Raw genomic sequence first — 24105 nt, 5'->3', positions numbered from 1 at the left:
GGGAGCAGTGGAAGGTGTCCCTGCCATGGCAGGGGGCACTGGATGACTCTGAGGCCCCTCCCAACACAAACCAGTTTGGCATTCCATGGCTGGGCTGTCCCAGTCTGACTCCCAGTGACTGGGGTTTGGAAAATGCCCCTTTCCAGCCTCAGCTTCCCCTAAAACCAACTCCTTTCTGCACAGGGCTCAGAACAAGGGCACGTTTCAAACCCTGCAGTGCCTCTCCAGCTGCCTGGGGGAAGCCACAGCTAAACCATGGTTTAGGAATGATGGGGAAAAGATGAGCTGCCCTTCTGGGGGAACCCCAGATCTGCTCAAATTTGAGGATTTTCTGGACATTCTACACTCGGTGTTCCCAGGTGACTCTGGGCAGTCTCAGGGAGGGTTAAGCTGGGTTTAGCACAGGCAGAGGAGGAGCAGCTGTGGGGTGGCACTGGAGCTGGGCTAGGGAAAGGTTTGGGGGTTTCCTTCCTTGAGTTTTTGCTTACACAACATCACTTTAAAGTGCTGAACTGCAACGGGGTTGCATCACACCAGAGCTCTTCCCTGTGTGCTGGTGATGAAGAGTCTGTTGTTCAAGGAGTTCCCAGGTTGTCTTTTGAAGCCTCTTTATTACTTCAAAGGCCCTGAAGGATTTTGGAAAGTCTGTGTTCAGGGAAGGAGCATCTGAGGTTTGAGATCACTGTGAAATCCCTGCTGTTCCTAAAGCACAAGTGGCCATGTGTCTCCTGGTCCTCAGGAAAGCCAGGTGTGGGAGCTGCCTGTCCATGTGGAATTTTCAGACCAAGGGTGAGGTTTCAGGAGCTGCTGAGCTGATGGAATCACCACTGTCATCTCTGGAAAGCATTCCCTCCATCCCTCCTTCCCTCTTCCCCTGCTCCCTTCTCCCTTCCCCCTTGACTGCACAAGAGGGAACGGCCTCAGGCTGGGCCAGGGCAGGCTCAGCTTGGACAGCAGCAGCAATTTGCCCATGGAAAGGGAGCTCAGGCCTTGGCAGGGGCTGCCCAGGGAGCTTTGCAGTGCCCAGCCCTGCAGGTGTCCCCTGCAGGTGGCACTGAGTGCTCTGGGCTGGGGACAAGGTGCCCATGGGGCACAGCTGGCACTGCATGGGCTGGCAGGGCTGGGCCAGCCCCGGGGATTTGGGGATTCCCTTCTGGTTTTGGCAGCTCCTGCTCTACCCCCCAGGTTTCATTGCCTAGAGGTGACAGACACCGTGTGTTTTGTGTCGCCTTTTGCTGCCCCTGCACTGCCGGGACCCTGCTGGGATGAGGAGCCTCAGGGTTCCAGTGCTGCTCTTGGTCTGTATCTGTTCTAGAAAGTTCCTCTTTCCCTGATCACGCTCAGAAAACAGCCACTTTAGGAGGTGTTTTTTATTTGAGGGGTGAATCTCCCCACTGCCTCCTCCAAAAGTAGCATTTCCATCTTCCAGTGTAGCAAAGCATAAAATTCACAATTTCATCCTGATTCCACAGTGACTCATTTCAAGACTTTCTTTTTAAATTGTTTTTTTAGTAACAACCTTTTCAGTGAGGCAGCTCCAGGCAGGCAGGGCTCATTCACTGCTGGCACGGTGCCACTCAGAGCTGGGGGGGCTTCTCATTTCCCCATTGGATCAAAAACCAGCAGTCTCACTTTGGGGCACAAGTTTAGAATTCAGGAACACCTGCCTTGTAGCAGCACGTTTGGGATCATTGCTCTTTGCCCATCCCATTCATGGGGGATTTTTTTCTACCTGAGGGAGTGGCTGGGGCTGGGCCTGGAGGGATTTGGGTTGGATTTGAGGGCAAGGTCCTTGCCCAGAGGGTGCTGGCACTGCCCAGGCTGCCCAGGGAATGGGCACGGCCCCGAGGCTGCCACAGCTCCAGGAGCCTTTGGCCAGCGCTGCCAGGGATGCCCAGGCTGGGGTTTGGGGCTGGCACTGGGGGATCCCTGGGGGTCCCTACAGCTCAGGATATTCTGGGATTCTCTCATTCTCCTGGTCTTGATGTAACCCAAAGTGCTCATGTCTGGCTGGCAAGGAAGGGAAAGTACTTTCAAGCTGCTGTTTTCCTAATGTGAGTGATCTTTGCCTGCTAGAACAGGGATTTATTTTCATTTGTGCTGCTGGTGCTGCCCCTAAGTTGCTGCTTGTCACAGTCTGCCACCCCACGTGCTGCGTGGTGTCCCCTGGCAGTGACTGGGCATGGGGAAAGGAAGTACCTGGGGTTTGGGGTGATCTTCTGTAGTGACATTTAGCGGTAAAAAGATGAGTGGGGTTTTGTGGGAAGAGTCTTTCTCCTCCCCATGTGTGAGTGGAGGTCAGGGTTCCCCCTGGGGAGCAGTGTGGCCGCTCTGCTGCAGCCTGTCCTGCAGAGAGATGTCACTTTCTTCCTGTTTACCTCTAACCCCTTGTCCTGCCATGTCACTGAGCTTGTCCCATGTGGGATCTGGTGGCATTCCATTGCTGGGGCACTGCACAGGCGGTGCCTGGCACATCCAGGATCTTGTTCTTCTTCTGGGACTCCCACTGTGGCCGTTTGTGCCTGGAACTGAACCGGCCCCTGAGCACCAAGAATAAGAACTTGGCTTTTTTGTGGACTTGTGTTATTCACAAACTCCTTCCTCCTCCTTTCCTCTGCCTTCTTCCCATGCCTTTGGCTTTCTCCTCCTCTGTGTGCCAGGATCCACATCTGCCTTGGGTCTCCCTTTGCTGCTATCCTGATCCTTGTGGGAAGGGAATTATGCAGGAGAGTGGCTTTGGGAAGGGTTTTTATTCCCAAAGAAGTCAAGGTGATGGCTGCAGGCTGTTGTTGAGGTTGGATAATTGAGGTTAGGGATTTCCTGTGGGATGAGCTGTAGCAATCTGGGGACAGGCAGCACCTTGCCCTCTTGGAATCCTGTTCTTCAGTGGAAGGGAAGGACTTTGCTGGGAGAGGCATGAGCTGGCTGCAGCAGCGTGGGTGGCTTGGGAGCAGCTCATTCCTTCTGGCTGGAGGAAAAGCAGATTGTGCAGCATGTGCCATGGCCAAGGCAGAGGCTGTTGTCACCCTGTTTCCTGCTCTGCAGGGCTCCTGTGAACATGGGAATCATCAGTTCTTGGTGAGACACATGAGGGATTAATAAGGCTGGAATTGGGAGAAGCTGTCCTTGTACGGCAGCGTGGGAATGGTGCTGCTGCCCTTGGATTAATTGTGCAGAGTGTGTCTGGGAAGGGAGCAGGGCAGTCCTTTGAGCCTGGGCTGCTGGGGAGGAGGAGGACTAGGCCAGGAGATGCAGGGAAGAGCCCTCCTGAAGGTCCACATTGCTCCTGGGGCCCTGGGCTTCCTCAGCCATCCTGTGAGGCTGTGAAGGTGAGACAGAACTGGGCTATGAGCCTGGATTTTGGGTCAGCTCTGAGCTCTCCATCCCAGGCCTCCTGCTTGGAATGGACATGGAGCTGTGGGAACAACTCCAGAGGAGGCCGGATGGGCTCCAGGAGCTGGAGCCAGGCTGGGAGAGCTGAGGGGGCTCAGCTGGACAGGAGCAGCTGCAGGGAGAGCTCAGAGCCCCTGGCAGGGCCTGCAGGGGCTCCAGGAGAGCTGCAGAGGGACTGGGGACAAGGCCTGCAGGGACAGCACCCAGGGAATGGCTGCCAGTGCCAGAGGGCAGGGCTGGGTGGGGCTGGGAGCAGCCTGGGACAGGGGAAGGTGTCCCTGCCATGGCAGGGGTGGCACTGGGTGGGCTCTGAGGTCCCTCCCAGCATGAGCCTTTCTGCCATTCTGTGATTTCTCAGTAAATTCTGACAGCAAGAGAGGAATTCTGTACTTCTGTTACCTTGTCAGAGCTCCCACAATTTTTGCAACTCGAGCTCTTCCTGCTCCAGGTGTTCTTGGCCCAGAGCTGTCCTTGGAATGCTGGCCTTGGGCAGGCAGTGCTGCAGGGATGGATCTCCTGCCTCAGGGGTGGCGGGATGGAACAGCAGCAATGCTGGTGTGGGCTTTTCTTTGCCTTCTAAGCTTTCTTTGGCATCTTCAGTTTTTCAGGCAGGCATGACTCACTCATCCATTATGTGGTTTCCTGACTTTCAGATTTCTCTTTCACTCCATGATTATGGCTTTGGATCCCAGCGTGCAGCAGCCGGCGCTCGGCGCCGTGGGCTGGGGCTGCCTGGAGCGGTGACTCACGGCTGGCACGGGGGCTCAGGGGGACTTGGATTCCTTCCCACCCCTCACTGGGAGCCTGCCAGAGTACACTGAACAGAAGCTCTGGCTGCCCCTGGATCCCTGGAAGTGCCCAAGGCCACCTTGGATGGGGCTTGGAGCAGCCTGGGACAGTGGAAGGTGTCCCTGCCATGGCAGGGGGTGAGACTCGATGATCTTTGAGGTTCTTCCCAACCCAAACCATTTTGGGATTCTGTGAAAATTACTGGAGAGCTGGTGTGGGCCATGGGATAATCCTGTCTCTTTGCAGAGCAGGAATGTTGATCCTGGGTCCCTGAGAACTGGAGCAGGTGCCTTAGGATTGTCCAGTCCCGTGGATTCCTCTGGTGCCCAGCACTGCCAGGGCTCTGCAGAGCATTCCCAACACATGGAATCACAGAATCCTACAGTGGTTTGAGCTGGAAGGAACCACAAAGCTCATCTGCTGCCCCCCCTGCCTTGGGCAGTACACCTTCCACTATCCCAGGTTTCTCCAAATCCCATCCTTGGGACTTCCAGCGATCCAGGGGCAGCCACAGCTTCTCTGGGCAAAGGCCTCACCACTCTCACAGGGGAAAACCTCCCCCAGTCTCCAATCTAAGTCTCTTTTCTTACTTTAAAACCATTTTGCCATGTCCCGTTAGAGTCTGCCCGTGTAAAAAGTCCCTCTTCCATCAGTTTTGGATGGCCCTGGCTATGGCTGCAGTTCAAATGATTCAGTTTTGTTCCACACAGTGGGGCAGGAATGTGTCAGCACTCAGATTACTTGGTTAATGGTTATGAAGTAACCCAATCTCCAGTTATTTCAGCTCCTTAGAACTTCCCTGCCCACGGGATATTTTGGCTTCTGCTGCTCCTCAGAGAAGGCCCTGATGTGGTATTTTGGAGCTGCCGTGGGCAGAGCCGCTGTGCCTGACAGGGTGGTACCAGAACCACCTCTGTTATCTTATTTGTTCAGCCCAGGAGAAATGTCCCCCAGGCCTTGGGCTGAGGAAAGCACTCTGAGATCCCTGTGGCAGGAAATGGGTGAAGCTGGCGCTTGGAGGCCGGAGCACCCAGGCCAGGGTGCCCAGATTTGCTCTGGGGAGGTTTGGGAGCCACAGTGAGGGCGAAGTCATTCCCAAAAACTCTGCTGGACGCAGGGGGGTGTTCCCAGATAGAGGGGATCGTGTGCTGGGACAGCATGGGCAGGAGGGGAGGGCACTGCCTGGACAGGCAGATCCTGGGATGGGGATGGGGCCATGTGTTCCCACTCCAACACACACCAGCCTTGTGTTTTTGGGGTTGTGTGTGATTTGGGGGTGCATGTTGTTTTAATGGGGTGGAAAGAGCAAAGCACTTGATGAAAAGTAGGGTGACAGAGTTCTGGTGGGGAGCACTGGGTGGAAGCCAGGGATGAAAGGGCTGTGCTGCTGCTGCTGCAGGGAAGGGAAGGGGAGGATGTCTGGAAGCAATGGGCTGACATTAAATCAGTAAATTGGTGCATGGAGAGGATGAAAAAGGCTGATTGCACTCGGTGGTGAGAGAATTGATGGTAGTAAATAAATGCTGAACGTGTGCCAAGGAGAGGAGCCCATTTGGGGAAGGAATTTTAAGGTTTTAATTGAGTGTAAGTTCATGACTGTACAATAACCTCCCTTTGCTGCTTAATTCCTTCCTGTGGCTCTGTTCAGCTGTGGTGGTGCAGGAGGGCTCTGTGCATCACACAGGGCTTCCTCCTGCATCTGTGTGACCCTGTGTGGCTTTGTCATGCTGATCCTGAGACAGGGGCACTCCCAGAACAGAGACAGCTTTGGCCCCAGGAGCTGGGTACAGCCTGTTTCCCTGGGCACTGTTATTAAATGGTTTGTGAGCATTTAGGTTGGCCCTTCCAGCAGAGACACCCGAGGGCGTTGGTACTTCTTTGAAAGTCTCTTGGAGATCAAACAGTCCAACCTCTGCTTGGATTTACATTTTTTCTAGACTGTTTAATCTGACTTGGGTACAAGGATTTGGGTTTTTTTTGCATTGTGCAAGGAGCTCCCTTAGAGGAAAAAAGTCTCCTTGAACTCCTGCTGAAACAGTCATTGAAGGGTGGAGCAGCCTGGGGCTGCCTGGGGGTGGCACTGGATGGGCTTTAAGGTCCCTCCCAACCCCAGCCAGTGTGAGATTCCATGGGGTGGAAAGCTGGCTGAGTTCAGTGAGTCCCTGCTGTCCCAAGGGTGATGGGAACCCCAGCAGGAGCATGGGGATAATTCCCCGTTGAGCAGATACTTGAATGCTCTCCTTGGTCTGCTCTGAGCAAACTCCCCTCAGCTGCCAGGTCCTACATCCCAAAACTGCTGGGAGAGTCACTCTAGGAGTTTCCACACTAGAAGTCAGGTGGGAATGTGGATGAGGTCCGTGTTGGTCATGGAACAGGCTGGTTTGGGCTGGGAGGGACCTTAAATCCCACCCAGTGCCACCCGTGCCATGGCAGGGACACCTCCCACTGTCCCCAGTGCCCAGCCTGGCCTTGGGCACTGCCAGGGATGCAGGGATGGCCCCAGCTGCTCAGCCCTGCCCTCTGGGTTGCTGCCTGCCCAGAGCAGGACTCCGTGCCCTGGCTCTGCACCTCCCAGGGAAGGAGTCTGCCAGGGAAAGTAGGTCAGAAGGAACAGGAGAACGAGCATGTGCTGAAATCCCGATTCTGTTTGGTAAATCCTTTTTTTTTTTTTTTTTGACAGAAAGTATTTATATGTGAATTTCACGTGTGCTTGTGACCAAGTGTGGTGCGCTAGACCTGGAGTCTGACAGTTGTCTCTGTAGTAAACAAGCTGTCAGTGTCAGCTTGAAGTATAAAACCCCTCTGAGGACTTTCCTGACAGCGGGAATGGCTGGGTGCTCTCGCAGCTCCATCAGGCTCTGATGTTTGGGAATCAGAGCTGCAAACCCAGGATTATTACTGTGCCCTTTTAGCCTTGCTCTCTGTGCTGCTGCTCTGCAGCCTTGCAAGATGTCAGGGTTTCCAGGGCTCCCCTTGCTATTCCTTACCCCTCCAGAGGGAATGGAAATCTCTGGATACATCCCTCACAGCTTAGTGCCTTCGTTAAAATTCCTGAAGTTGTCCTTGGCGTTTTTTAGTTGAAACCCAGAGTTCCAGGGGAGGAACCCTGAGCACGGAAGTTCAACTGAGCCCTTGTTTACATGGGTGAAATATGTAAACAGTTCTTTTTCCCCAAATATAGGGCTTTTTTTCCTTGGCTGCCCTCCCAATGTTTATAAAAGCCAGTTATGTAAATGTCAATTGTAATAATTAAGCTGTTGTTCAGTGCTGTCCCCAGGGCTGCTGCAGAGCTGGAAGCTGCAGAGGCTTGGGGCATTATTGGAGATAATGGGACCTTGCAGAAAGAAATCAAGGGAAATTAAACAAACAAAATCCTTGTTAGAGAGAATCTCCCATGAGAAAGGGAAGGTCTGGAATGAAGTGATGTTGCAGGGGAGCTCTGGAGATTGTCCTCTCCAGCCCTGCCCAGGCAGAGCTGCCCAGAGCTGCTGGTCTAGGGCCATGTCCCGTTGAGTTTTGGGTGGCTAATGGCTGGAGCCCCCCAAAACAAGAGTAACAAAACAAGTCTGGGTGACTTGTGCCAGCCAGGACCACCATAACACACATCTTTGTCATCTGTTACAAAACCACCCCAAACTGCCTTCCACGGTAGGTGAAAATGGCTTCAAATTGCACCGGGGAGGTTCAGGGTGGATACTGGGAAGAATTCCATAATGGAAGATGTTGTCCAGCCCTGGCACAGGTGCAGCCACATCCCTGGATGGATTTCACAGGTGTGGTGGCAGTTGGGGACATGGTCAGTGGTGGCTTTGGCAGTACTGGGGAGCAGCTGGACTCGATGGTGTCCAAGGGCTTTTCCAAGCTCGATGGCTCAGTGAAATTCCAGCTCTGCTTTAGCACTTTGGCCGCAGGGTCCTTTGATGATCTGGGTGGGGGCACCTTTGGGGTGGCAGCAGGACCCCTGAAGCAGAGCTGCAGAGAGCCTTTGGATGGAAGGAGCAGCAGGAGGGACAGAAAAGGGGCAGAGTGAGGGATGTCAGGCCGGCAGGAGGGACAGAAGGACCAGCAGGAGGGATGGGAGGTGAGGAGGGATGGAAGGAGCAGCAGGAGGGCTGTGAGGCCGGCCCGTGTTGATGTGCCCCGGTTAATGGCCCATCAAGGACACCCCTTGGGAGGGACAAGGGACTCTTTGTTCTGCACGGCGGGGCAGATGCAGCCCGTGAGTCGATGGTGGGAGATAAAGAGCGGGCCTGGAGCCACCGAACAGGGGATGGAGACAGAAGGTTCCCGGTGACTCAGAGGGGTGGGGTGGGATGGAGGTGATGGTGGTGCTCCTCAGGAGTCACAGCCCTGCTGAGCACCAGGCGGGACCAGCAGGTGTCTCCTTGGGAAGCTGCTGGACCAAAAGTCAGGGCTGGACGTTCTGGAAAGGGAGATTTACTTAAACAAAGCCAATTTCTCACTCATTTTGAGGCTTTTGTTCGCTGAAGATGTGCTGGAATAGCCTGATTGCAGTATTCCAGCCCGGCTTGGAGCAGCCTGGGGCAGTGGAAGGTGTAGATGAGCTTTAAGGTCCCTTCCCACACAAAGGACGATTCTGTGCCATGATCTTCAGGCTTAATCTTCATCAGTCATAGGCAAAGTGGCCGGTGCTGGTCTTTGTTCCTTCATTTGGGTATTCCTGCAGCTGCAGCCCGTGGAGATAACAGGGCGAGGAAGGGAGATAACAGGGAGGGGAATGAACAGCCCGGAGTGGCTGCTGAAATGTTGGGACCATTCTGTTGTCACTTCAGGGTTGTCTGCTGATTAAATCACTTGTGCCCCATATTCAGGCTCCTTTTGGTCTTGATGAAAACAGCAGATTCCTCCCGGGTTTGGTTTGCTTGCTGTTGATGGTGCAGTTGATTATCAGCACCTGGCAGCTCTTGAAAGCCTTGTTTTATTGCTCTTGCTGCTGCTCTCAGTCAATCTTCATTCCTGGCATTTGTGCTGCAAATACCCGGGGGTTGTCCTTGGGGTGGCAGGAAATCAGGGCAGGATCCCCTCAGTCCTTGACTCCTCCAATCCTTCATCCCTTCAGGTCTCTTTCCCTGGTTTAACCCCTTGGACAGATGTGAGCCAAGGCTCAGAGTTCCATGGTCAGGAGTGGGTTAATCTGAATAAACCCACTTTTACAATAACACGACCTTCCCTTCCTAGAATCCAAACTTTGCTACAGCGTTGCCACGTTCTCCCCTGCAACAACAAGCGCAGGCTCGGAACAAGATAACCATGTCATATTTTGGGAGATATCGTTTAGCCTGGCTCCATTTTTCCTTCTGGAGTCATGTCCAAGGGCAGCATAAACACAGAGACCATTTCGTGTCCTTGCTCGCTGCCTTGGAGGTAATGGGAGCAGCCAGCACAGAAAGGCCCAGCCAAGTTCTGAGCCACCAGAGAGCTCTGCCAGGGTAGGAGAGGAGCCCCAGATGGCCCCAAATCAGCCCCAGGGCATCCAGTGTTCTTCCGAGGTCCATGTGGTTCTGGGTGTCCCTTCAGGAGCGGCCTGGGGCAGCAGAGAGCCCTGGGGGAAGGTTCCCAGTTCACTCACTGGTTTGGTCCCAGTGCTGGCTCCCCTGGCCGCATGGACAGACCTGAGTTAGCATGGAGTGAACCCCCCGAGGTTTGGGAGCAGCAGGGCACCAGCCCTGCCTCTGCAGGAGGCTGCATCATTGTCCAGCCCGCCTTGTCAGTGGGAAGCCATTCCCTTGTCCCCAGTCCCTCTCCAGCTCTCCTGGAGCCCCTTCAGGCCCTGCCAGGGGCTCTCAGGTATCTCCTCTCCAGGTGAGCACCCCCAGTTCTCCCAGCCCCTGCAGCACCTTGCACTTGGCCCTGCTGAGCTCCATGGCCTTGGCATGGTCCCAGCTCTCCAGCCTGCCCAGGTCCCTGAGGATTGCCCATCCCTGGGTCTCTGTCACTACCTGGCAGTGCCATAGAAGGGCTGGATCAGCCCTCTTTGGTGCTTGCATGGACTCAGGCACGCAGCAAAATGTAAAGTGTTAGTCTTAGAAAGTAGAAAGTTATGTGAAAAGCAGCCAGAAGAGCCTGTTCCATAATCAGGAAGAGGGAAGGGTTTTAATTGCCATGTTTTATAAACACAAAGCTCTTCCTCCCCAAACGCCCTGACTGCTTGTGGTGCCAACACCAACAGCCTCCAAGGGAGACATGGAGCTGGGGCTGTGGGCAGGAGGCAGCCCCTGCTGGGAGAGTGGAGGGCTGGGGTGGGAGGGACACCCTGCCCTGGTGGGGCTGTGGGCAGGAGCCAGCCCCTGCTGGGAGAGCTGTCCTGGTGGGACTGTGGAGGGCTGGGGTAACAGGGGCACCCTGCCTTGTCCTGCCCTGCCCTGCTGGGGCCATGGGCAAGAGGCAGCCCCTGCTGGGAGAGTGGAGGGTTGGGGTGAGAGGGGCGCCCTGCCCTGCCGGAGCTGGGGCCGTGGGCAGCAGCCAGCCCCTGCTGGGAGAGCTGCCCTGGTGGAGTGAGGAGGATTGGGGTGACAGGGGCGCCCTGCCCTGCCAGGCTCTGTGGGCTGTGCTGGTGGCCCAGCCCGCTGTGGCAGCCTGGCCAGCTGCAGGGACACACCGGGGGTTGAGGGTCGGTGCTGCCGCCTGAGGGGGGTCGGTGCTGCTCCCTGAGGGGGGTCGGTGTGGTCAGTGCTGCTCCCTGAGGGGGGGGTCGGTGCTGCTCCCTGAGGGGGGTCGGTGCTGCCGCCTGAGGGGGGGTCGGTGCTGCCGCCTGAGGGGGGTCGGTGCTGCTCCCTGAGGGGGGTCGGTGCTGCCGCCTCAGGGGGGGTCAGTGCTGCTCCCTGAGGGGGGTCGGTGCTGCTCCCTGAGGGGGGTCGGTGCTGCCGCCTCAGGGGTCAGTGCTGCTCCCTGAGGGGGGTCGGTGGGGTCGGTGCTGCCGCCTGAGGGGGGGTTGGTGCTGCCACCTCAGGGGGGTCGGTGCTGCTCCCTGAGGGGGGGTCGGTGCTGCCGCCTGAGGGGTCGGTGCTGCCGCCTGACATGCTGCTGTTGCCCCACAGAGTTCTGCCGCATTGACAAGGCCCTGTGCCACGATGAGGACGAGCAGCTGAGCTTCGAGGCCGTGCGCAACATCCACAAGCAGATGGACGATGATGCCAATGGCAACGTGGACGTGGAGGAGAGCGATGAGGTCAGTGAGGGGCTGGGCTGTGCCCAGTGGGGCCTTGAGCAGCTGGAACGGGGGCTGGATGGAGTTACGGGCAATAAAGTGGGTATTTACTGAAGGGCCTTCAAAGGGCACACCCTGGCAGGACCACAGCCACAGTCATGGCTCTGCCCAGGTGGCTCCAAGATGGAAGCAAAATCTCACATTTTAATAAGTTTTAGTCCATTTGCATACAGGAGTTAACTGTCTGATTAATAGCTTCAAATGATGAAGTTTCATCCTTGTCGCTCGCTTGCCTGCCCTCCTCTTTTCACATTGTTTGTGCTTTGGGCCTGAAGTTTGAAGAGATTGTCCTTGAGTCTCCAGCTAGAATGGGGTAGTTTTGTCTTCCCCACCCTGTGAAAAGATCCAAGTAAAGAGGATAATACAAAGCTTAAGATAATTTAATATAACTCAATATAAAGCTAAAAGCTGGACACCAAAACAGAACAGAGAAACTTAAAACCCAAGGTATCACCAAGGCCTTGTCCAGCCCAGTGCTGGGACTGCTCTCACAGTCAGGCTGCTGTGGCCAGGGCTGCACTTGGGCTTGGTGCCTCCTCCTCAGCACAGAGGAAGCCACACGTCACCTTGAGATGATCCAAGGGGTGTCTCAGCAGTGTCATCAGTGCTGGCTGGGGCTTCTCCTCCCTGCTGGGGGTTTGTGGTCACTTCATTGTTGTCAGAGCAGCTGTGGGTGTCCTATCCCTAAAAGTGTCCAAGGCCAGGTTGGATGAGGCTTGGAGCAACCTGGGACAGTGGACGGTGTCCCCCATGGCAGGGGGCCCATCCCCCGTGGCAGGGGATGGAATTAAATGAGCTTTAATGTCCCTCCCAACCCAAACCATTCCATGATTTTATGTGTACTGCATTCTTCCAGCAGCCAACTAAAGCACAGTCCGTGTGTGCTCACTGCTAAAAAAGGAGCAGCTTTTTGTTGTGTTAGCCTGAGAGATTTTAGCTGATAAAGGATTGAAGGGAAAGAAAGTTGTTGTTCTTTGTTTACACAAGCACCGATGGAAATAAGAGTCTGCAGGAAAAGGGAAAGCTCTTTGTTTGCAGTGTTGCCTCAGTTGTGGTGGGTGCTCGTTAGAGGTGAGGAATTCTGTCTTGTAGGGAGGACTGGCAGCTAAACAGGAAAGGCAGAGTGTTGGAAGCTGAAAGGAAGCACGTGGGAGCAGGGATCTGCTGCCACTCACGGGTAGCTCTGCAGTTCCAGGTGACAGAATCCCAGACTGGTTTGGGCTGGAAGAGACCTTAAACCCACCCAGTGCCTCTCCTGCCATGGCAGGGACACCTCCCAGTGTCCCAGGCTGCTCCCAGCCCCAGTGTCCCATCCTGCCGGGGATCCAGGGGCAGCCCCAGCTGCTCTTGCAAACCCAGCCATCACCATGTCCCTCTGGGGCAGTGGCAGTCCCCAGGGACACGACACAGGCCCCTGGTGCCAGGAGCTGCTGGTTTTGGGTGGCTGTCCCCAGCTGGCAGGGCTGTTCCCTCTGCCCCAATCCCACTTGGCTGGGTAATGAAAACAATTGAAAAGCTTCCAGTTGCATTTCCTCCACCTCTTGAGGTGTTTCCCTGGAGGCAGCTCCCTGCACTGGGTGGCTGGAGCTGCAGCTTAGCCTCTCCCAGGGACTGGGGCAGCCTTGGGCAGCCCAGTTCAGCCCAAGTGTGCTGTTCCCTGGCATTAGATTAGGAATAAGCCTCGTGTCCTTAGGGCTGGGCAGAGCTGGCAGTTTTATGTGTCTGAGCAAATCTTTTCCCCCCACTCCCACTGGAGTCATTGGGAGCTCCTGGTACAAAACACTGCTGGGAATGTGTGCTCAGAGCCTTGGCACAGAGACACTGCCAGGGTGGGAGGGATTCAATGGGTTTTTCCAGGAGGCCCCAGAATCACTGCCTTGGTGCTCCTACAGCCACTCCCCAAACCCCTCTGAGCCCTGCCAGGCTGCTCCTGCTCCCAGCAGGGCAGCAGGTCTGGAACACCAGGAGAGGCTGAGGGGGCTGAGGCTGGAGCAAAGGAGGCTCAGGGGCCCTTGTGGCTCTGCACAAGTCCCTGCCAGGAGGGCACAGCCGGGGGGTCGGGCTCTGCTCCCAGGGAACAGGGATAGAAGGAGAGAGATGGCCTTAACTGAACCAGGGCATGTGCAGGTTGGACATTGGGAAAATTCCTCCTGGAAGGGGCTGTCCAGCCTGAGTGGGGCACAGGGCACAATCCCAATCCCTTTCCTGCTGCCCACACTGTGAGATCAGCCCAGGGCACAGGGATTTCAGGTCCCAGTGCTCGTGGCCAGGGCCTGTGGAGCTTCTCCCAGGGCTGCTCCCAGTCCATTCTCCCCAGGCTGTGTTTGTGCTGGGGGTTGCCCCCAGCTAGACCACTCAGGTTGTTGCATTTACAGTTGGGCTCCATGGTTTTGGAAGTCTTTTCCAACCTCAGTGATTCCCTGTCCCTGGATTCCATCCATGCAGTTGCTGCTTTACCTCTGCTAAGCCTTTACTGTAGTTGCATTAAGTTCACTGTCAATAAGCTCTGGAGCCACTCAGTGAGGTATTGCAGGAATTTCCCTCTCTGAGCTGGCTCCTGCTGTGTTCTCCCTGTCAAGGTTATCACTGTCCCCCACATGGACCCTGCAGTCAGGTTTAACTCTGGGCTGTGGGGGGACAGCTGCTGGGGGATTATTGGGAAGAATGCAGGAGGCTCAAATTTAAACCTTTTACGGGGTTCATGGACTTCCAGGATGGTCTGGTTAGGAGGGACTTTAAGCCTCATCCAGTTCTACCACCTGCCATGGGCAGAGACACCTTCCATTACCCCAGGTTGCTCTAAGCCTGGTCTAGCCTGGATTGGAACACTTCCAGGGATGGGCATTTTCCTGCTTGGTTGAGAACTTGATATTTTCATTTATTATTTTGGCCCTGCCCTTTGGGGGTCAGTGATGGGAGTGTTTTGTTGTGACTGAAACCCCTGCCTGGGCAGAAGGGAACACACAGACAGCACAGGTATTTTTAAAATAAATGATGGGTGGAGTCCCACAGCTTCACACTGTCCATACATCATCCTTGCAGTTTTCCTGCTGGGAAGTGAATTTTCAATGAAGTTTCAGATGACATCAGTGGCCTCGATTAAAGTGAAAGAACTGTCCCTCATGGGGAAATCTTCTAATTAGGGATCTATTCCTGTCTCCATGCTCACAGCAAAGGCAGCTCTGGCTCTTTGGGATGTGGCTGCCCGGTGCCAGGGCTCTGGGATGCTGCCAGCCTGGTTTCCTCAGGAAACAGGGTTTGTGTTGCTGCCCAGCCTTTCTCTGGCTCCTCCCAGAGCCAGGGCCCGCTGCCTGGGCTCACTGGGTGGGGAAGGCCTTGGAGGCAGGGGTTTCCTGTCCCTTTGGGGGAGCTGGGAGCTCGGGGCAGCTGCTGGGGTTGGGGAGCACAGGGAGCTGCTGGCACGTGGCCGTGTCTGGCCCTTGGCTGGGCTCAGCAGGAGCTGCTGCTCGGGAGGGAGGGATGGGATGTGGCACACATCCAGGGATGTGGGAGGGATGGGCAGCTTTGAAAAATCACTCCAGTAGCTGCAGTTTCTGTGGATAAAAAAACCACAGGACAGAGTTCAAGGAGAGCTTGGACCACGCTCTCAGGCACAAGGTGAGGTTGTTGGGGCTGTGCAGAGCCAGGATTTGGACTTGATGAGCCTTTTGGGTCCCTCCCAATTCAGGAGATTCTGTGATTCTATGGAAAAAAAAACCCTCCAGAAAATCCCATTTGGTGGATCTGCTCATTTTTGAGTGTTCCTTCAGCCAGCAAGTTTTATCCTGCTTCAGTCCCTCTGCAGCTCTCCTGGAGCCCCTTCAGGCCCTGCCAGGGGCTCTGAGCTCTCCCTGGAGCCTCTCCTGTCCAGCTGAGCCCCCCCAGCTCTCCCAGCCTGGCTCCAGAGGGGCTCCAGCCCTGGAACAGCACTATGGCTCCCCTGGGCTCTCTCCAGCAGTTCCAGGTCCTCCTGTGTTGGAGGCCTCAGAGCACCAAGATCAGCATTCCCAGGCTGAGTTTTCCCACTGTGATCCCAGCTCTTCCTGGGGTTTGTAGCAGTGGTTCTGGTCCTGTTGCTTTTGGCTGGTTTGACCAGGGTTTGCCTTTCCCTGAACTTGGTGGGGAGACTCGGGTTTGACTCAGTTTCCTTGTGCATTCACAGCCTGGCTGAGGCTGGGGTGGTCTGGGTGGGATCCTGGAGATGGTCTGTGGGACCTTGGCAATGGTGTGGTCCACCCTCTGTCCAGGGCTCAGAGCTTTGGGTGTCTCCAGGCCCGGGATCAGTGGGATCTTTAACACTTGGAAGTGCTGCTTTTCAGTGGTTTGCAAGTAGGTCAGTGCTCTGCATGGTGCTTCTTGTGCCTGGGGTTTGGAATATCTGGGATAGTGGAAGGTGCCCCTGTCCATGCCAGGGGTGGGACTGGGTGGACTTTAAGGTCCTTCCAACCCAAACCAGTCTGGGACTCCGTGAGTTTGTCTTTTCCCCAGAAGCTACTGGTGGAAAATGTGCTTTAAGGTCTGTCTGGGCTTTGGTGGGCTCAGCCCAGCTCCCCCAGCCCCATCCTGCATCCTCTCCCTGCTCATTTATCGGGACATCCCCCAGCCCAGCTCCATCCCCTCCGCCGAGTCCTTGGGTTTGTTTTGGCCCCTGTGAGCCCAAGGGAAGCTGAGGGATCACCTTTCCTTTCTGTGCTCCCAAGCTAAATATACAGAGCAGCAGCTGACCGTGCTGTGGTGGGAGCTGGGGCTGGGGCTGGAGCAGGGCCGGTGACAGTGGCGACATTGGTGACATTGCCATGTTCCTGCTTGTTCACCGTGGCGCCCACAGGGGACAGGGCTTGGCACAGCTGGAGCCCCGAGGCTCAGTCCCTGCTGAAACACACATTTTCCATGCATTCTCCCGTTTCCACATCTCCCCACGTTCTCCAGTTTCCACATCTCCCCACGTTCTCCAGTTTCCACATCTCCCCACGTTCTCCCATTTTCCACGTTTCCCCACATTCTCCCGTTTTCCACGTTTCCCCACATTCTCCCGTTTTCCACGTTTCCCCACATTCTCCCGTTTTCCACGTTTCCCCACATTCTCCCGTTTTCCACGTTTCCCCACATTCTCCCGTTTTCCACGTTTCCCCACATTCTCCCGTTTTCCACGTTTCCCCACATTCTCCCGTTTTCCACGTTTCCCCACATTCTCCCGTTTTCCACGTTTCCCCACATTCTCCCGTTTTCCACGTTTCCCCACGTTCTCCCGTTTTCCACGTTTCCCCACGTTCTCCCGTTTTCCACGTTTCCCCACGTTCTCCCGTTTTCCACGTTTCCCCACGTTCTCCCGTTTTCCACGTTTCCCCACGTTCTCCCGTTTTCCACGTTTCCCCACATTCTCCCATTTTCCACATTTCCCCATATTCTCCATTTTCCTGTGTTCTGGGGGGCAGAAAGAGCCCTGGCAGCTTTTGGGCAGCAGGGCAGAGCCCCCGGCTGGAGCTGCCTCCCTGGCTTTGCAGGGAGCCTGGGATCTAAAGCTCCGGATCTTCTCTGTGCCCTGTCTGATGCTAAAACACCATCTCCAGCTCTAAGGTGTTTTTTGGGTGTGGGTATCGTCCTGTTGCTCATGGAAGAGCCCAGGGATGAAGCTGCCTGTGTGGGGATTTTGTCCTGGGAGGTGGGAATGTGGAATTATCCTTGAACTTGGTTCCACCTGTTGCGCACTGGAATGTGAGTGGTTCTCTGTCTACTGGTGGATTTCACAGCCTGGTTTGGGTTGGAAAAACCTCACAACCCATCCAGTGCCACCCCTGCCACAGCAGGGACGCCTTCCACTGTCCCAGGCTGCTCCAGCCTGGCCTTGGGCACTGCCAGGGATCCAGAGGCAGCTCCAGCTGCTCTGGGCCCCCACTGAGCTGGGATACATAGATTTATTTCTATTTTTCAGTGGAACTGCCTCCCCTCCTGCCCATGGCATTTGTTTCAGCTTGGATTTGAAGGTGCAGATCAAATCCAGTAATAATTCTTGGGTTCTCACTCCAGTGACATAAAGCTGGTTTCATTGTGCCACTTAGGTGAATTTTTGGTGTTACTATAATTCAGGGAAAAGTCTGGAATCCCAAGAATGAAAGTTCTAATTAATTATCCCTTCTCTGTATTAAAAGGAATTTCATGTATTTACTTATTGAATATTTCCTGGCTGGTCTTCCCAGGAACAGAGATATTTAGGGGTACTGCAGGCAATATACTTATATCTGTATAAAAGATACATGTATATATCTTATATCTCTGATATATCCATTATACTTATGGGCTCTTTAAAATTCAGATTTATTATGACTTTCTCATCAAAATTATTACTATTCAATTTTTTTTTATGCTCCTCATCTCCCTGAAGGATGAACCAAAGCTTAATCCTGCTGTTAATTCCTCTCCTAGTTCTTGAGGGAAGACTTGAATTACCATGACCCAGCAGTCAAGCACAGCACTTTCCATGGAGAGGACAAACTCATCAGTGTGGAGGACCTCTGGAAGGCCTGGAAAACATCAGAAGGTAAAAAAAGGGCAAAAAGCCAAGAAATCCTTTCCTAAGAGTGCAGAGAGTTTGGATTGCAGATGGCCTGGGCAGGGTGTGCAGCTCTCAGGAGGAATGTGCTGCTTTTCCTCCCTTGTACCAGGCCTTGTGCTCTTCCAGCTCCCTTTTTGAGGTGTGGATTTCCTCAGGGTTGGTCCTTCTAAACTCTTCCTGCTGCACCTGAGCGTGGCCACCAAAGGATCAGTTCTTGTTTTGTTCCTCTGCCCTAGAAATGTGTGTAAAATACAGCCAAATTCTAGGTTCTTCAAACACCCAGATCCAGATGGAATTGTAATGGGGTGATAAACATCCTAAATATTCAGTAGAGCTGCTTGGGAGCTTTCCTGCAGGTTGTGCTTTCCTTAGGAGAAACTTTCTGAACCTGAAAAGCTCCTTCACAATGAAAAGAAGAGAGAATAATATCCAGGAAGTGTCATCAGTACAGTCCATGTAGAAATAACTTTTAGCTGTCCCAAAATACTGTTATTTATCCCAGCATCCAGGGAGGTGGTGGGAGTGCAGCTTCTGCTGAGAAACCTCCTGAAACCTGGGAATCTTGGAACAAACTTTTAAGATTGGCAAGTGCTTCCGCAGTGCTTTCACACAGAATTCCACAGAAATCATTAATCCAGTTTTTTTCAGTGCTCCTCATCTCTAAAAGAGGAGTTCTATCTATGTCCATTCCCTGAAATACTGGATGTTAATCTTCTGATCAGTTCACCAGCCATTGCAATTTCAGTTTCTCATTTGTGTCCTTTTGGTATTTGACTTTTCTTCCTTAAATTCCTCTGGTGGGGTGTGCTCTGTGTTCCCAGAGCTGTGGGTGCAGCTGCAGGGAGTGCAGCAGCCCCTCTCATTCCCAGGAGCACTGAATGAGGTCCAGCATCTGCAGCAGGGATTGGAAACACAGTGGGGCTGTGCATGAGGAGAGGAGCAGCTGCAGGGAGAGCCCAGAGCCCCTGGCAGGGCCTGCAGGGGCTCCAGGAGAGCTGCAGAGGGACTGGGGACAAGGCCTGCAGGGACAGCACCCAGGGAATGGCTGCCAGTGCCAGAGGGCAGGGCTGGCTGGGATCTTGGCAATGAGGAATTGTTCCCTGGCAGGGTGGGCAGGCCCTGGCACAGGGTGCCCAGAGCAGCTGGGGCTGCCCCTGCATCCCTGGCAGTGCCCAAGGCCAGGCTGGGCACTGGGGACAGTGGGAGGTGTCCCTGCCATGGCAGGGGTGGCACTGGGTGGCTTTAAGGTCCCTCCCTACCCCAAGCAGTCTCTGTGATACCCGTGTGACAATTCCAGAGCTGTGTATCCCAGACCAGACTCTCTCCCATGGAGCTGGACAGGGATGTGCTGACAGTTCTTGTCCACATCACTGCAGGAGTGGCACAGTTGCCCAGGACAGGGAGGGAAACACATCCTGGGGGGATATCACAGCCCTGTGGATGTGGCACTTGGGAACATGGTCAGGGGTGGCCTTGGCAGTGCTGGCGGTGGTTGGACCCTGGGCTCAGAGGGATTTTCCAGTCTCAGGGATGCTGTGATTCCATGACTCCCAGTCCCTGTGCCTGCTGTGTGCAAGGAGTGCCTCCTGTAAGAAATATTTATCCCATTACAGGCTGTTTACACATGGCTTTGCCTGGAGTGTCTTTTGCTGTCAGCTGGGAAAGGGTAGAAATCATTAAGGGATGGAGGAGAACATCCCTTGATACTCAGCAGGCCCCTAATTTCTGAGCTGCCCTGGCTCTGTCCCTGCCCCTGGCACAGCCAGGACCTGGCAGAGCTGCTGTGCCACAGTGGGTGTCCAGTGCTGCACTCAGCTCCTGCTCTTGTTTTCCCTTTCATCATCTTTAGATCTGGCTGATAGAATAAGTGAGGTTTCTGAAGGGTGCTCTGATGTCATGGAATCACAGAGGGTTTGGGATGGGAGGGACCTCACAGCCCAGCCAGTGCCACCCCTGGCAGGCAGGGAACCTTCCACTGTCCCAGGCTGCTCCCAGCCCCAGTGTCCAACCTGGCCTGGGACACTGCCAGCGAAATTTGAAGCCTAATTTTGGAGTTTGAGCTGAAGTCATGAATCAGGCTTGTAGGAAGGGTCTGCTCCCTACTGGGGGTGTGAAAAGCAGCTCTGAAGGGCACTGACATCCCACAGGGATGGGGTGGCTGGGCCTGTGCCATTTGTTTTCAAGCCATTGCTTTTCCTCCCTTCCATTGCTGCTGTTCCTGGTCACATGTGGAAAGTTAAAAGATATTTCTGCCCCTGAATTATGGCAGAAGATAAAGGCGGTGATGCCCTTATGAGGTGCTGAGTCTGAGGGATGGCATCTGGGTGAGCCTGCTCTGCCAAAGCCATGGAAGTGATGCCACGTCAGCCCCTGGGGAGAGGAGGCAGGCAGGGTCCTGCTCATCTGTGCCTGTGCTTCTCAGGGATTCTTCCCAAAAGAAACATGGCTGCATATGGAGTGAGAGGAGCCAAGGGCTCTGGAGGGGAGCCCAGGGCAGCAGTGCTGCTGCTGGGGATGTGGGGATGTGGCTCTGGAGAGCCCAGGGCAGCAGTGCTGCTGCTGGGGATGTGGGGATGTGGCTCTGGAGAGCCCAGGGCAGCAGTGCTGCTGCTGGGGATGTGGGGATGTGGCTCTGGAGGAGCCCAGGGCAGCACTGCTGCTGCTGGGGATGTGGGGATGTGGCTCTGGAGAGCCCAGGGCAGCAGTGCTGCTGCTGGGGATGTGGGGATGTGGCTCTGGAGAGCCCAGGGCAGCAGTGCTGCTGCTGGGGATGTGGCCTGATGGCTCTGGAGAGCCCAGGGCAGCAGTGCTGCTGCTGGGGATGTGGCCCATGTCCTGTGGCACATGCTGGTGATGTCACCATGCAGGGCCTGTGGCTTCTCCCATCCTCCCATCGTTGCCATCCTGCTGGTGCCACAGGTGTGCCCCAGTGTGTGGGACAGTGACCAGCACTGTAGGGAGGGTTGGTGGCATCATCTGTGCCACCCTGCAGCTGGGTCGCCATGCCAGCGTCCATGGGGATGGCGCCTTGCTGTCCTTGCTTGGTGCTGGGCTCTGCCTCTGCTCCCTCATCTCCCTCAGCTTCATCCACTCAGTTAGCTCTGAGCTCCATCTCTGAGCTCACTCATCTCTGCCAGATCCCTCATCTCTCGCATCTCTGTCATTTCTCTGAGCTCCATCTGCCTCATCTCTCTCAGCTCCCTCAAGTCTGTGAGCTCCCTCAGCTTCCTCATCTTCATCTTTCTCCACTTCATCAGTTCAGTCAGCTCTTGGAGCTTGCTCATCTCTCTCAGCTCCCCCAGCTCTCACAGCTCCATCTCCCTCATCTCTCCCAGATCTCCCATCTCATTTCTCTGAGCTCCATGTCCCTCATCTCTCCCAGATCTCTCATCTCATTTCTCTGAGCTCCATGTCCCTCATCTCTCCCAGATCTCTCATCTCATTTCTCTGAGCTCCATCTCCCTCATCTCTCCCAGATCTCTCATCTCATTTCTCTGAGCTCCATGTCCCTCATCTCTCCCAGATCTCTCATCTCATTTCTCTGAGCTCCATCTCCCTCATCTCTCCCAGATCTCTCATCTCATTTCTCTGAGCTCCATGTCCGTCATCTCTCCCAGATCTCTCATCTCAGTTCTCTGAGCTCCAGCTCCATCATCTCTCTCAGCTCCCCCATGTCCCCCAGCTCCCTCATCTCTCCCAGATCTCTCATCCCTCCTCTCCCTCACCCCTCAGCTTCCCATGGGAGGCACTGGGCTCCCTGGAGCTTGGGCAGATGTTTCTGTGCTCGTGGGCCCAGTCAGGGTTGCATTGCAGCAGAGCCATGCAGCCCTGCCAGGGACGGGGCCAGGGGATGATAAATTCAAGTGTAACAAAGCCCCCTCTGTCCAGTAAACACATCTGCTGTGTCCCAGGCCAGGCTGGACATGGCACTGGGACAGTGGAAGGTGTCCCTGCCATGGCAGGGGTGGCACTGGGTGGGCTGTGAGGTCCCTCCCAACCCAACCCAGTCTGGGATTGTGTTTGCCTTCAGAGCGTTGCTGTAAGTGCAGCACAACAAAGTGGCAAAGGCAGGAGCTTGATTTCCTAAGGTCTCCTCACTTATGGCTCTGGAGCTGCGTGACAGCCCCATAAATAATGCACAGATGCCTGGGGAGGAGGTTAAGGAGCAGAGTTCACCTGGTTCACTTGGGCTGCAGCACCTGCTCCACCTCCTCCCACAGATCCTTTCTCAAGCTGCTTCCGATGGATTTTTTCTGGCACTGCTCCATGTGTGCTTTACTTAGTGAAAGCTCAGAGGGGATCCCAGAATCACAGAAGGGTTTGGGTTGGAAGAGACCTCAAAGCCCACCCAGGGACACCCCTGCCATGGCAGGGACACCTGCCACTGTCCCAGGTGCTCCCAGCCCCAGTGTCCAGCCTGGCCTTGGGCACTGCCAGGGATGCAGGGGCAGCCCCAGCTGCTCTGGGCACCCTGTGCCAGGTCTGGAGTAGGGGGTGAGGCTTTGGGAGCTGACCCCAGAATTCAGGGCCTTTGGGCACTTGCTGAGGATGAGCATTCCCTGTTGGAGAGTGGAGGCAGCAGGATCACCTGGCTGATGGAAAGCCCAGTGATGCCAGCTTTGAGTCACCTGCCAGCACTTTGGGTGTTGGCCCTGCCAGGGTGCCCAGCCCGAGCCCTGCTGGTGCCATGGCACGAGGTGGAGCCTCCTCTGCTCTTCTATCTGATGGCCTCATTGCATGTGTTAATTTTGGGAACTGGGAGCACAGGGGCAAACCAGCCCTGGGAAAGGTGTGTTGTGACAGTGACAGCTCCAGGCAGCTCCTCCCATGCCATGTGGGGTCTGTGGGGGCTCAGGGACAGCAGAACCTCAGGAGTTCCTGAGTCTGGGCAAAAATGGTCCCATGAGGGGGAGGCTGAGGTCCTGCAGGATTGCCTGGAGTGTCCCACTGCCAGGGGGCAGGGCTGGATGGGATCTTGGCAATGAGGAATTGTTCCCTGGCAGGGTGGGCAGGCCCTGGCACAGGGTGCCCAGAGCAGCTGGGGCTGGGAGCACCTGGGACAGTGGGAGGTGTCCCTGCCATGGCAGGGGTGTCCCTGGGTGGGCTCTGAGGTCCCTGCCAGCCCCAAGCTGTGGCTCCCTGGTGTCCATGCCCCCCATGAGCTGTGCTGTTGTGCTCTCTGCAGTGTACAACTGGACGGTGGACGAGGTGGTGCAGTGGCTCATCTCCTACGTGGAGCTGCCCCAGTACGAGGAGACCTTCCGCAAGCTGCAGCTCAGCGGCCACGCCATGCCCAGGTCAGTGCCAGGCCCGGGGCAGTGCCAGGCCCAGGGCAGTGCCCGCAGTGTCCCCATGGGATGTGTGCAGGGAAAGCACCAGGCCTGGCAGGAGTTAGCTGCTCTCATCACCTGCAGTTCCTTGGCCTGTGCACTGCCCGGTTCTGCTCCAACTGTGAGTGAAAAGAGGGGAAATTTGGGTTAGATACAGGGAAGGAATTGTTCCCTGGCAGGGTGGGCAGGCCCTGGCACAGGGTGCCCAGAGCAGCTGGGGCTGCCCCTGCATCCCTGGCAGTGCCCAAGGCCAGGCTGGGCACTGGGGCTGGGAGCACCTGGGACAGTGGGAGGCGTCCCTGCCATGGCAGGGGTGGCACTGGGTGGGATTTAAAATCCTTCCTAACCCAAACCATCCATGATTCCATGGAAGAGGAGCACTGGCTGGGAGTCATCCTAAGTTGTAACAGGTTTGAAAAACCTCAGTGCAGCTTTTTTGGATAAAGGTTCCTGTTGCTGAAAAAGGGCCTTCTCAACTGACTGGGAAGGAAGGATTAACTGGGGATAAAATGAGGATGGTTTTGAGGCAGCCCAATGAGTGTCCACATCCCTTCCAAGGGAGAACTGTGGTTTGTGGTCTGTGACACAGGATGTAAAGGCAATGGAGATTTGGTTAAAAAATACTTAATAGTGATTGGTAGGACACCAGAAGATGGGTTTTGATGGGATATCAGTTCCTCATGCTGTCAGGTAATGAATTAGGCCTGGCCCTGGTTTTTCCTGCTCTCTCCCACTCCTAAAAATGCTGCTGCAAAGCGTCCTAGAGACACCCTGATTAGAGACAGCAGCAGTGAGGGATTTGCCCTGGTAGC

At 55.2% G+C, this 24105-nt stretch overlaps 1 protein-coding gene across 6 annotated transcripts in view; it reads left to right on the top strand.

The window, feature by feature from the left end:
- STIM1 (stromal interaction molecule 1) overlaps positions 1 to 24105 on the top strand; it is a 73586-nt gene that overhangs the window by 13802 nt on the left and 35679 nt on the right. For all 6 annotated transcript variants that reach the window (XM_066545599.1, XM_066545597.1, XM_066545598.1 and 3 more), the window contains exons 2-4: positions 11241 to 11371; positions 17834 to 17948; positions 23149 to 23260. In XM_066545599.1, the coding sequence (XP_066401696.1) occupies positions 11241 to 11371; positions 17834 to 17948; positions 23149 to 23260 (358 nt within the window). The remainder of the gene's footprint in view (positions 1 to 11240; positions 11372 to 17833; positions 17949 to 23148; positions 23261 to 24105) is intronic.

This window comes from Molothrus aeneus, chromosome 2 (genome assembly GCF_037042795.1).
Source record: "Molothrus aeneus isolate 106 chromosome 2, BPBGC_Maene_1.0, whole genome shotgun sequence".
In the NCBI taxonomy this organism is placed as follows: Eukaryota; Metazoa; Chordata; class Aves; order Passeriformes; family Icteridae; genus Molothrus; species Molothrus aeneus.
The sequence above is the reverse complement of the archived record's forward strand: the minus strand, read 5'-3'. Positions and strand labels throughout refer to the sequence as shown.